Here is a 14,176-nt window from a genome sequence, read left to right as displayed (position 1 = left end):
ATAACTAAAATTACAATGTAAACCAACAGAAAGTGTTGGGCCTGGGAAGGAAGAAATATACTCTGAAGGTTCTACAGAACCTAGTTGTTGTGTACCTGAGAAGCAAAGTGTGTCTAAGCGACTTAATTTTAAGAGTGCTAGAACAAGGAATGGAAGTAAGACTCCCTTATCAAGCTTGATAAGGGAGTGTTTACCAATATGGAAGTACTCTTCTGGGGCACAGGTTTTAATACCCTGGCAAGAACCCCAGGAGAAGGTGTTGACAAGCTGCTAGAATGGCTCTTAGAAGCTTGGAGAGCATGACAACCCCTCTTAAGAGAAGTAGAAATGCTTCTACATGGCTGGCAGTGAAAGAAGGGGGTCAAAGGTGTAAGGAAGTGAGCATGCAAGAATGAACAGGCTATGTAAACCCAGAAACTCATCAGATGACTTCGTTCTGCAGGAAGGCCAAAGTGATGAAGAATATACTGGTGAGAGGGACAGCATCTCTGAACTCTCAGTGGTAGCTCTCCTCTGAAGAGCAGGGTTAATGGTAGAGATGTTGCAGAACTGGGCTCACTAATAGCAATGGGAATGATGGGGGTCTCAAAATAATACAGGCCAGGTTGTAGTGCTCAGCCCTCAGACACCTGGTTGTGCAATTATCATAATGAGCAGCAAAGTCAGTATAGAAGCCAGGAGAGCCTGTTGAGCAAAGAGTTATGGAGATGGCATCTCTAGAGGTAAAACAGTTGGTAAGAGTTTTGCAGCAAATTCCAATGTGTTAGGGCTGGGGGGTGGTCCCCACCCCAACTAGCAAGTCTCTATCTAACATCAGCTAGGTGTCCTATAATTCAATTCAATTCTTAACTATACCTGGAGATAGCATCAGATTCCATAGGTTAGGGGCTTATTCCCACAAGGCTGCTTGCTCTCCACTTCAGATGCCAATCAAATCCAGGTTGTCACATGTGCTTCTGACCAACTGGCTGTATGTAGATTGGATGTTCCAACAATCCCTACCTCAGGTTCAATTAATTTGCTAGAGTGTCTCACAGAACTCAGAACCATTTTACTTATTAATCACTGACATATTAAAAGGATGTAACTCCAGCTAGATGAAGTGATTGATATACAGGGCAAGGTCCAGAATGAAGGAGCTTCTGTTCTCATGGAGTTTGGGGCCTAGCACAATGCCAGAGGAAGGTTCTGATTTACCAAACTGGAAGTTCTCGAACCTTGTCCTTTTGGATTTTTTTGGAGGCTTCATTACGAAGGTATGATTGATTAAATCAGTAACCATCTCTCTCTCCCCTCCCCAGAGGTCAGGGTAGGGTCTAACGGAAAGTTCTAACCCTCTAACTGCATGGTTGGCTCCACTGGCAACCCCATTCTTAGGTGCTGTCTAAAAGTCACCTAACAAAAGGCACTTTTATGACTTTCATCTCTTAGGAAATTCCAAGGGTTTTGGGAGCTCTGTGTCAGAAACAGTGAATGAAAGCTCTCTCTCTCTCTCTCTCTCTCTCTCTCTCTCTCTCTCTCTCTCTATATATATATATATATATATATATATATATACTTATTTATAATAAGAAATATATATATATTTCTTATTATAAATCACGATATCACAGTTGGGCAGCTAACAAAGATATCGCTCAATCGATTCAATGAGAAACATCAAGGATGGATGACCAGGGCAGCTGCCTCACTTTCCTTACCTGAGCCAGTTTTCAGACCTGGTTAGGTCCTCTGGAATAAGGATCCTGTGACACCGTGGCCAGTATATACAGTACTGATTTCTCCATTGCTTAACCAAAGGGATTGATGACCACTTACTCAGTTACTAGATCCTTAGTGGAAGACAGTAGGAAAAGGAGAATGTTTAAATATTTCAAGCACAGTCAGTTACAGAGTCTGATTGACTTTGATACACAGAGACCCAAAATCTCATCTTGGCCTCCCTGTTAGTTGGGCATGAGTTGGTCGGATTACAAATGCAATCTTGACCCAGGTCTGGCACACAGTGGTCATTTTTCCAGTACCCAAGTGTATAATTAGAGTAGACATACCTCTACATTGGTTTCTTGACCTACATGATAAGAGCTATTGTAATGAAGAAGACCAAGTGAAAACTTCCAAAGCTATTCACCCCACATCCACCAATAAATTCAAAAACATTTTATCCTGAGGGGAATGTCAGAGATTAGTAGTACCTTTAAAAAGCTAAAGAATGCAGGGATGCTGGTCTTACTGTACCTCCATTTAATTCTCTAGTCTGAGGCTTGAAAAAAATAGATAGACCCTGGAGGATGACAGCGGACTATCACAAATTCAACCAAATAGTAGTTGTAATTGCAGCAGCAATGCCAGATGTAGTATTTTTGTTGAGCATAGTTATACAGCTTTAGATATAATAGGTGGGCACTGAGCTGGCAAATGCTTTCTTTTCCATTCCTGTCAAAAAAAAAAAAAAGAGGATCAGAAACAGTTTACATTCTCTTGGACAGGACAACAGTATATATATGCAACTATGTCCAGGGCTAGGTTAACTTTTCTACCCACTGTCATAATATAATCTGAGAGACTTAGACTGGCTGGATAGCTCACAGAAAATTACAGAGGTCCACTGTATTGATGGATCGTGACTCTGTGACTAGACCCCCATGTCATCTACCACTGGTTCACTGATTTCTCTCCTTCAGCTCACAGCTACAGTCATATGGCAAAGGTGTATGTGTGTGTGTGTGTGTGTGTGTGTGTGTGTGTTCCTTATGATCAAATGACAGAGTAGGAATAAGATCAAGCTTGGTTCACAGATGGATTGACCTGGTATATAAGTGCAAGTCAAAATTCGATGGCAATAGACCTGATCATCAAGAGGAGGCAGGGCTGCTGATACACAGTGGAGATTGGGAGAACTATCATTGATACCTGGGTGACCATCTGAGGCTTATCTTAGTACTTCCTTGCCCAGTTTTGATGGTAAATGGATAAATTCAGCAGCCAGACCTGAGAAACACATGGTAACCAGGGCCTCAGATCTTCATGGTTGAAGGTGGGTCAAACTTCCAGCCAAACTGTCTAGGCCAGTAGCAGCCAAAAATAAGAACATCTAAACTGATAACAAAGGAGGAATTTGATAAATATCAATTGTAGCCTTGATATTAGTTGCTGTAGAAGCAACTGTAATTCATTCCACTGACTTTCTCATAAGCTTTCCTTACAAAGAGACCTCCAGTGTCCTGAGGGAGCTACTCCCAGAATTTATATGAAGCAAATGGATCTCTATGGTACAGTTGTGGATGCTGTGCTGCGCTGTTTCCCAGATGCCCCCTTCAGAACTGGAGGAGTTACTTCCTCAGCAACTGGGAAGGTTAGCTGATAGCTGCACGTTCTCGGTTGGGGATCCATATCATCCAAGGTCATGCTCCTTTCCCTGGATAGCTCACAGCCAAAACAAAAACAAAAATAAAAACAAACAGACACACAAAAAAGCCTTATCTGTGTAGGAGTATAAAGGCTCACACTCCACTTGGGACAACTGTGAAGGGACATTCCAGCTTTGGAACTCTCCATGGGATCAAGGTGAAGCTTTGTCGTGACTCCATGGCAGCTCAATTTATTCCTGTCAAATCCTGCTTCCTTCTAATTCTACACAGATGTTGATCCTAAGAACACTCCTTGATGAACTTCCTCCATGACTTTGCTCTCATATAATTCAGCTCATAGGAATGATCTTTATAGCACTTTTTTTTGGTCACAGTTGTTAAGTTATACCCTTATCTTTCCATTAATAAATCCATCTGTGACTATTTAATGGGAACTTTGTGAGTTTTTATGTCCAGTAGGGTGTTTCTGTCATGAGACATATCTTTTGGCTCCCATAACTATTACGAGGATGTCATGTTTTAGAAAATATACATATTGCTTTGCGTTTTTTTTGCTGAAGCACTAGGTTTTACACATTTCAAGAAAAGATAGTCTCAGTTGATTTTTATCAAACACTTTTATTAAGAAGGGTCTTAAACTTGCCACAAAGGAAATATAGAACATATTTGTATGTTTAGAGAGGTTGACTGATAGAAAAAGTACAAGCCTTAGAATTACGAAGTCCTGGTTTAAATATCAATGTCATATTATTAGCTTTCTAACTAAAGGCAAGTTATTTAATTTTGCTAAGCTCATCTAGGGAGAGCAATGTAGTAAAGGGGTTAATTGTGTGGACTCTGGAGCCAGGTCACCTAGGTTCAAAGCTATGTCACTTACCAACTAGATAACCTTAGGTGAGTTACTTAACCTCTCTCTACCATGGTTTCTTCTTTAAAAGGAAGATGATAGTGCCTACCTTATAGATTTGTTGAGAAAATTAAATAAATTAATGTATGTAAAATGCTTGGAACAATGTCATTGAGCAATTGATTAATAAACATGGGCTATAATTATCTGTTTTATAGGTTAACAATATTTTCCCATAGGGTTGGGTGAAGATTAAATGAGGCAATGTATAAGATATGATTAGCTCAGTACCTGGTACATAGTAAGGATCTAAAAAATTATAATCATGCCTTTTTGAGCCACGCTTCTCTTGCTGAAGTCTGCTTCCATGTCTGAAAATGTACTTTCCCTTCTAATAAAACTTTTTCTATTGTAAAAATAAATAAATAAAAACTTATAATCATGAAAATGTTATACTTTATAAGATTATTTTAAAGATCCCGTCTATGCGCCAGGTACTGTGCTAGGTGCTTGGGATACAGAGGGAAACAAAGACATACCAAACAGCCTTTGTCCTTGAGCTTAGAGTCCAATACACACTGAACGATAGTGAATGTTACTCTTGCCTGGTGCAAAGACAAGCTAGACATAGGAGCATAAATATTGTTACATAGGGGAGCTAGTATATAATCCACGTAAATTCTAATTCCTATTCTTTCTACCTTTTGGGTTCTGTAAATCATTTACCATAATTATAGGGGTTTTTGATGTTTTTTTGTTGGGGGTTCTTCCAATTTGTACTTTTGAGTAACTGTCACTTTTTCTCATACTATTGACAAAAACCTACTAAGGACCAAGTCACTAGGAATAAACAGTTAAAAAGACTCACGATGTAGTGGGGGAAAGGCATAGAAAACTGTAATACATTTTACCTAGTTTATAATTTATAAATATATGCATATATACAAAATACATACATAATTTAAAGCATGTAGCAGGGCGGGTACAATTGATATGTGAGCCCCCTAGAGCTTGAGGTGAAGAGTTCACAGGGCTATCCGTTTACTTCAGGAAACAACGGATGTAGGACCCTAACACCTTTCTCTGTTGGTCGTCTCTTTAGAGTCAACGAAGCTAATAACTTCTCAGAGCCCCGGAGTTCTCAGAGGGAGAGGGAGATGGGTGAAGATCGAAAAGGTGGAAGAATGCCCCGGCCCTGGATTAAGAGAGCACGTCTCTTACGAGGCCTAAGGAAGCTGGGACTCGGGTAGTTTCCCTTCCCTTCGGGGGCCAGGAACCCACGCGCAGATAGCACTCCCGAAACAAATCATTCTCACCCTCCTCCTTTCTCAGCTACTCAAACTTTTAGAGAAGAGGAACCAGGTGTGGAAAAATAGCGCGACAGCAAACCCCCCGTCACGTGACAGAAGAGGGCTAGGACCTGGGGAGCCTACGACCACCCAGGCCCCGCCCACTTTACGACACCACAGTGACCCCGCCTCCTTCGCCGTAGGGTGGAGCACAAGGCCCGCCTCCAAACGGCCTCCCCTCGCTGGGCCCGGCTGGCAGTAGGGCGGGGCGAGAGGCCGAGAGGAGGCCGGCGCTGGGGGAGGGGAGGAAAGGAAGGAAGGGGTCACGTGCGGTCCCCGGTCACATGACGGGGCGCCGGGACTGGGAGTTCTCCTGAGGGAAGAGTGAAGTGGGGGGGACACGGCGGCGCGGCGCTAACAATGGTGAGTGCGCGGCGGCCCGCGCGCTTGCCTTCAGCTCTCACCTCGGAGCGCGCGGCAAGACGGCCAACGGCGGGCCCGGCGTCGCGGGAGGGGCCGCGGGGAGCAGCAGGAGGGGACAGGCCAGCGGGGCGGGAGCCTAGTTAGGCCTTTCCGGCCACGGCGGGGTCGAGGAAGTGCGGGCGGCGCCGTCTCTTCCAGGTCTGGGAGAGACCCGAGCACCTGAGGGTGGCGCTGAGCTCTCCTGGCTATGTCGGAACCTCTGCCGGCGTTCCTCGATCGGTTGTGGGGGCCCTGGCTGGGTCCTCGGGCCCCGCCTCTGCGGGGGCTCGCCGCCGCCTCCCCTTCCAAGGTAGCCAGCCAGTCCCTCCGCTCCTCCGGGGCAGCCTCGCTTCCCTTCAGGTGGAGTGACCCTTGAGTCTCCCATGGGAAGGGGACTTGGTTATTTCCCGTGTGTCACGAGCCTTGATAAACTTATTTTTTTTTAACCTGAATATGGTGATATTCCGCGATTTCCTTGACCCTAGTTCAGCCTAATGTTGACACTTGTAGAATGAGAAAGAAAAGGACGTTGGAGTGGGGAACGTCTTTAACTCAGAAGACTTAAGTTTTGTGTCCGCTGGTTTAAGCATTGGCTTTCATTTTCTTTCCCAGGCTATTTCTAGAAACTTAACGCTTTGGGATGTTGAAATGGCCTGGGGAGTTGAGGGAGGAAAATCAGAGTACTTTTAACCACAGTTAGTGGGAAGCAAAAGTGTGGGCACGATGGCGTTTAACTTTGTGTGTTGGCAGCTCATTCGGCTCGTTTTGTGGTAATAGCTGTTTATTCGTTTCATTTAGCAATCATATGTTGAGCGCCTACTGTGTGCTCTCCCTATACTCCCTGGTTTTCCAAAGCTCACCGGTTCAATAAACTACATGAGACTTGGCTAACGACCAAGCTAGGTTTATTTTTAAGTTACTTTAAATAAATACAGGTGAAGACAGACGTGTTCATTTTTACACTTGCAGACTTTTTTCTTTCATTAAACAAATAATTACTTACGTGCGCTCAGGGGCGGTGAGCGAGATTGAAACAGCCCTTGCTCTCTTGCAGTTTACAATACAGAAGGAAATAAACATTTATGTAATTGTTTAACTCGGAAATTACAGTTGTGATAAATTACTAAAAAAGTATTGGTGGACCTTGCTTATTTAGGAGTTAGGGAATACTTCTTTAATTGAATATAATTTGCAAAGAAAAGTTAAAAGGCCCTCCTATTTTTTGCTTACAATTAAAATTATTTTAAATAAGCTTTTGAATTATGTTCAGGAGCAATTTATTTTTATTTTCAAATTAGTCATCAGACATAAACTAAATTGTAAGACTTTATAACACTGAAATGGGCACATGTAATATATGTATGAAAATTTGCTGTTTCATTGCTTGCGTATAGGCTAAGTGAATAAATTTTGCGAGCCTGCTCTCTGTCTCACCTTGAGTTGCATTTCTTTACATCCACTTGACCTAGTGAAATTTCAGTGAGAGCTAAAAAGTGTGTTGTTTTATAATGTATCCATATGTAATTTTGCTAGATGATAAATCTCAGTATTAGGTTTACAAATTATATGAAAAAATCCTAAATTAACCAAAAGTTAGTGATACGAGATTTAGCCCATGTTTTTAGAAAACTAAAACAATTGCTATAATTTTTTAATAGTTATGTATTGCAGTCAATTTATTTAAAGACTACTTAACACTTTTAACTTACTTTTTAATTGTTTGTAATTGCTCCTGAAGGCGTCTTTTCCAGAACAACTGAATAATCTTTAAAGATCTAAAAACTGCAAAAGAGGTCAAATATGTAGTGAACACACAATGAAATGTATATATATGGCTTACCGTTGATTTGTATGTCTGAAACTTACTGGATTTCTTTAACCAAGGTCACCGTAATAAAAAAATGAATAAAGAAAAAAGAAAAAAAGGCTACCTTCTGTAATTTCATCAAAAATCTATGTTAATGTATTCTACCCCTCTTCACAATTTTTATTCCCTTTCCTTTTCAAGTCTTCAGCATCCTGACAATTCCGTTGTTTCCTCTCTACAGATCAGAAGTATTATAATTTGTGAATCACTTTTAAAAGATTTCAATTTTATGACTTTCTTTGAAATGACAGAAGATGCACATCTTGAAATAAAAACTTCACAAATGAGACTGGGTATAGAATCTCCCAACTCCTTTTAGAAAGAAAACAAAAAAAAACAAACTTTTTCCTCATATTTTTTTCTCTCTGTTTGCTTGTTAATGTAAGACACCTACAGTTTTCTGGAGGCTTTTAGTAAGACTAGTTCATTTTTGATATGTCCTAATGTAAAAAACTTGCTGTTAACCCAGTGCTAAATTTTCATGGAGTCATTAACTTAACCTTGTTAAAGTATTATAGTTTCTCAATCTATTATTCGGCATGTGCAAATCTAGGTTTTTAAAATATCTTCTGGTTTCTCCCAATCTTAGTGTTTTGATAGTATTGAAAAATAAGTCTACTTTTAATTTTTAGTTATGTGATATTAAATCCATGCAGAAAATAATAAAGGATAACACAGTTTTTACATATTTTAATGTATAGGAATTTTCATTTTTATGTATTGTCAAAATAAGACTTATTGTTTAATTATAATCATGTTATTGTGAAGTTGTTTAGGAATCTTAAGTCTATTATTTTAATTAGTGGCAATTTTGGTATTTTATTTTTTTAATTACTTGATCTTTTAATGTCAGCTTTTAAATTCCAAGTTCAGCTCTCTGTGTTAAATACATGAATGTGGAAAAGTTACCATTATATTTTCTTTTACCTGTAAAACAATTTTTATAGTTTTAAGTCTAATTTTTCCTGGAAGCAGATCTGAGAAATATTAAGGGGGAACGAGAAAATTAAATTTTATTTTCCTGCTTCTATTTTATAAGGTAAACGAGGCTGTTGTCTTCTGCCCTTTCATAATTGCTCTTTTCACGTACATACACCCTTGGCTCAGAGCTTTGCACATAGTTGATAATTAGTAAATATCAGATGACTGATTTTGAGCTGCTATACATTCTCAAATGTGTAGTACTTAGGGGAAAACACCAATTTGAACAAGTCTTAAGTTGTAAGTTGGGGTGTGAAAGCTAACTAGGAAAGGACAGTGTGTGTGACCTATCCATTGACATCATTGATGTTTTTATTCTCTAAATTAGTTCAGAATAGTTTTCTGATTACAATTTTCTGGTTAAAATCGAGATTGTTATTTGTAATGTTGCCAGGAACGATGAAAACATCAGAAGGAAAATTTGCTGTTTATGTCTTTACAGTGTGTCAAAAGTACTAATTTGGCAGTTCTTTGAGTAGATGTCTTGAAATTATAATCTTTTTGTTAATACATACTTAATAAAAGAAGCAATTTCAGAATTTAGGAAAACACTATCTCCTTTGATTGTAATATCATCCTGTGACCTACATAGCTAGCCTTAGGAAGATCATTAGCTTGTTTGCTGATAACTGCCACCTGAGGACAGAACTGAGCCATAATGGAAATTTGTTGCTCTAGACTTTGCTCCTGCACTAATGCTGACTTCTTGGGGGAGGGCTAGTTTTGCCAAATAGTCAAGATTTTAACTCATTTGTGTATCCATTTTTTATTATGAGGACATTGTGTGTTTTATTCAAAATTTAATATTCAACAGGTATTTCAATACCTGTGTGATAAGGTATCTGTCATGGAGGTAACAGTTCAGTTGGAGAGTTAGGTACTAAATAAACATACAAATTATAATAAATGATGATGTAAAAGTACATAGTGTTGTGAGACCTAAATTTGGAGAATCCAGTTTTGATTAGAAACTTAGGGAAAGCCTCTTTATGGACATGAGTCAAACTAAGGCGCAAAGTATGAATTAGGTTAAGGATAATTGGTCTAGGACAAGAAGGAGACTGGTAAATTTGATGAAATTTGAGGCTGGTGACGCTGGAGAAATGAATAGAACCAGATGTATGTCAGCCATGCGAGGGAATACAGTGTGTGTTTTAACATTTCATTGAAGTAAAATTTAGCTGTATAGAAGTGCACAGATAAATGTACAGCTTGATAAATTTTCACACAGTAAACATGCCTGTTTATCAAGCACTCAGATAAAAACAAACAACAGTTTTAGCTCCCTTTGTGCTTTCTCCAAGCACTTCCTGATTTATGATACTAGAATGCATATTACATGTTTTTGACTTTTTAATAAATGGAATCATACAGTGTGTATTCTTTCTGTGGTTTCTTCTACTCAACATTATGTGTGTGAGATTCGTCCTTGTTTGTGGTTGTATCTCATTCCATTGCCCACTGTATGAATATAGACTAAAATTTACATATCCATTCTCTTGATGGATATTTGGATTGTGAACTGGAGCTATTGTAAACAATGATGTTGTGGACATTCTTATATTTGTCTTCTGATTAACGTGTATAAGAGTTTCCGTTGAGGGTAGATACCTAGGGGTGTAATTGCTGGGTCATGGGATATGTATATCTTAGCTTTACCAAATAATGCCAACTAGTTTCTAAAGTAGTTCCAATTCTTGCCAGGCAATTGAAGGATTTTAAACAATGATATGATCAGATTAATGTTTTTAAGAGATCTCTGGGCAGAGTAAGAAGGGATGTAGAACAAGAGGATAGGAGACTGTTCTCTGTAAATTTTTTTTACTGATATTTTAAAAATATTCAAAAATAAACCACATAAAATAATAAGATATAATTTAAGCTAACTTTTAAAGCATAATCTTAACATTTATCAAAGGTGACTCCTGAACACATTTTTGTACAAAAAACCACAGGAGAATGGTGAGGTGATAGTTACACCACCACCAAATTTTCCATTGACATCTTCATGTTCAAATAATCTCAATTTGAGATTATTTTGGAAGTTTTTCTGTTTTCGCAGGGACTGCAAAACTATTGAGAGTGTACTTGTTTCAAATGAAGCATTTCTGCATTGTGTTTGTCTTTAGTCATGTATGCAGATTCTGATACAGTTTACCTATAGCAATTTAAATATTGTCATATTTATATTCCTCTTGTTTAGAAAAGTCTCTGAGCCACACTAAAAATTATTTTCGCAATAGAGGCTTTGAGCTTTAATTTTCTATTTTTCTTAAGGATTATGAGGATATAATAGAAATTCCATGCAAAATTTTAATGCAATACACGTGAAACTTAGCGGATTTCGTTAACCAATCTAACCATAATAAAAAAAAAATTTTTTTAATGCAATAAAACTGTTAAATTAATGCAGATTATAACTTTCTTGTTATGTGTAAAATAAAGGATCTATATTTCAGATTTTAGAATATCCAAATTATTGGAACTACATTAATAAAAATAATCTTCTGTTACTAAAATAGGACAACATATAGAATATGAAGAAGACATTGGTATTGTTAGTGCAAATAAGGAAAATCAAGTGAGATTAGCAGACTGGTTAAACAACTACTAAGGGGTAAAATACGTATTTTTCATTAGGCATTTATATAGCCTATTTCTTTCATGTGACTGAGAACAGATTCAGAGATTTCAATAATGCAAGAAAGTTTCACGTTGCATAGATTTAAAGATCTTGTGCAAAAGTAATAATTTGTCATTTGAACACATACACACTCCCTTAGGAATACTTCTGTACTATTTTCTTCTAAAAGCTGTTCAGCAATGTTTAGCGCTTTTTCTCTCCAACTCAGTCTTCTTTCGCACAGTCTTATAGTTCTGCTTGCCTTTTAGAAACAACTTGTTTTAAGGCACTTGTCTATTTTAGTACCTGTGGCATTTGGTGGGGGGAGCGAATTACGCCTGGCAGATGGTGCCCACATGGATACAGCCATGGAGAGAGAGTCATTACACCCTCTCATCCCTCGAGACTCCCCTCTGTGTAAATTTTTAAAAAGACTAGAAGAGTAGCTTTAATTAGTGGAAAAAATAATCCACAACTGTATCCGATACTTGAATTGCTAATAGATTATGTATCATTACTAATATGCTTTGGCATTCATGAGCAGTTGATCTTTGTCACTAATCTTCTGTCATATTTGGATTTAAAGAATAGGTTTACACATTTTCTTTGGAAAAATTAACAAATTTAATTACTCCTCTCTCTCAGAACCATTTTTATTTCAAGAGCTTACACAATGTAACATATGCTGTTCAGACCTATATAGCAGATTTTACAGGAGGTAGTGCATTGTAATAATTCATTTGGATTTGTATGAGTAATTTGGATTGTATGAGCTCTGCTCTAATTAAAGAACCTCATAGAGGTATAACTAATGGTAACTTTTAAACCCAGATGTTAAGAATTAAATTTTTAGATTTTTGGTATGTGATTATAGTGGTACCTATGGAAATGATTGAAATTATTACATGTGTAAATTTCTTTAGTTTTCTTTTTGTCTCTTTATTGTGGTAAAAACGTAACACGAATTTATCCTCTTAACAGATTATGTGTACAGCATAGTATTAACTGTACACACAGTGGTGTTTTAAATTTTAGTTTTGATGTAGATAGAATTTGATGTTCTTATTTCCTTACAGATCTGCGGTCTGTTTAACTGTAGGTCATAGATAAGTAAATTTGAATTATAAAACAGTAGCTGACAAAACATGATAATTATGAGCATTTTTCTTTTATTTCAGAGTTTTCTTGGTGGCTTTTTTGGTCCCATTTGTGAGATCGATGTTGTCCTTAATGATGGGGAAACCAGGAAAATGGCGGAAATGAAAACTGAAGATGGAAAAGTAGAAAAACACTATCTTTTCTATGATGGGGAATCTGTTTCAGGAAAGGTAAATCATTAGTTCGGGAGAATTACCTGGTTTTAGGATGTTACAAGTAGTCATCAAAGTGGTTTGTGCTGTTTCTGAATTTGAATGATTTTATTACAGATGGATTTTTTTTTTTTCCAGAGGGTCAGCTAAAATCCTTGATTCATTAGAATATTTATAGGAAAGATTCTTAAACTGGAAGGGTTGCAGGGGCAGAGTCTAAATTGAGTGAAAAATTTTGTTTGTGACTATCTGCACTTGTATAGCTTTAGACAGTTTCATCAATGGAACTGCAATCTATGCAAAATTTGATTCTCTTGTAACATAAATTTGAATTATAGAGATTAAGGATAATTCTCTAGTATACCATTCTATAAGTTTCTCATTCTTTGTAGCTATCTCTGTATTACTACTATTGTGTCTCTCATTTCTTTGTACTCTATGGAGGACTTAAGTATGTTTTGAACATATCTGTGAATGGTCAGATACATTTATGATACCATCTATAATGTTTCACTTTTTCCCCTTTTGCTTATCAAGTGATGTAAAAGATTATTCTTATACCTTAGAGAACATGATCAATAATCATTAGTCTGCGATACTGAGGAATGGTAATATCACAGACAAAATCAAGCCATAAAACATGTGAAATAATTTTTTCAATGTAAAATATGAGAGTTTTGCCTCTGCTTATTAAAGTAATATAGATATATGGTGGACAGTTTGAGAAATAAATATCTATAGTCCCATCATATGGAAAGAATTCACTGTTAAAATCTGGGTGTGTTTCTCCCTTGTCTGTGCATTAATTAATGTTTTTGTGTATGTAGTATATTAAGCATACCTTTTCCCTATTATTGGATAATTAGTGGTTTCTATTTTTCAGATGTCTTGTAATCTATCATCATATCTTTGGTATGCATAAATTTTTCTCCAGAGTTTTCTAGGATAAGATTATTTCCTTAGAGTGAATTCTTAGAAGTGAGTTGCTGGACCAGAAAACATGCAGGGTATTAATACATATTAATGTGGAAAATTTGCATCGTCACACGTCCACTTAAAATGTTTTGTTTCTCCCAAAGTAACATTAAATATGATCACTTTTTAATCTTTGCTATTTTGATAGCCAAAAATGATATATTTTGCATTTCTTTGGTTACTAGATAGGTCAGACTTAGGTTTAGTTCCATTCTGTTGCATTGTCTATTCTGGTCTTTGGCCAAATTACTTCTGTTGCCGTCTTAGTGTCATATCGGAAATAAATGTTTTGGTTTTCAACTTTACTTTTCTGGTACTCTTCCTTAAAAAATGGAAAGAAAGAGAAGATGCCAAAAAGAGAGAATTATCAAAAGGATGGAACATATCAAGTGAAAGAAGAGTAAAGGAAATAGTGTTTGGTCTATGGTAAAGAAGATTTGTTAATATAGTG

At 37.4% G+C, this 14,176-nt stretch overlaps 1 protein-coding gene across 3 annotated transcripts in view; it reads left to right on the top strand.

The window, feature by feature from the left end:
- Positions 1–5,797: 5,797 nt before the first annotated feature.
- VPS26A (VPS26, retromer complex component A) overlaps positions 5,798–14,176 on the top strand; it is a 30,099-nt gene continuing 21,720 nt past the window's right edge. Inside the window, exons 1-2 of one of the 3 annotated variants that reach the window (XM_016133083.2) lie at positions 5,798–5,930; positions 12,619–12,768. In XM_016133083.2, the coding sequence (XP_015988569.1) occupies positions 5,928–5,930; positions 12,619–12,768 (153 nt within the window). In that variant the 5' untranslated portion in view covers positions 5,798–5,927. Of the gene's footprint in view, positions 5,931–6,134; positions 6,280–12,618; positions 12,769–14,176 lie in introns of those variants that run through there. The other 2 variants (XM_016133084.2, XM_016133081.2) reach the window with 2 other exon arrangements.

Source organism: Rousettus aegyptiacus, unplaced genomic scaffold, assembly GCF_014176215.1.
Source record: "Rousettus aegyptiacus isolate mRouAeg1 unplaced genomic scaffold, mRouAeg1.p scaffold_m13_p_6, whole genome shotgun sequence".
Classification (NCBI taxonomy): Eukaryota; Metazoa; Chordata; class Mammalia; order Chiroptera; family Pteropodidae; genus Rousettus; species Rousettus aegyptiacus.
Note: the sequence above shows the minus strand (reverse complement) of the source record. Positions and strands in the feature narration are given on the sequence as shown.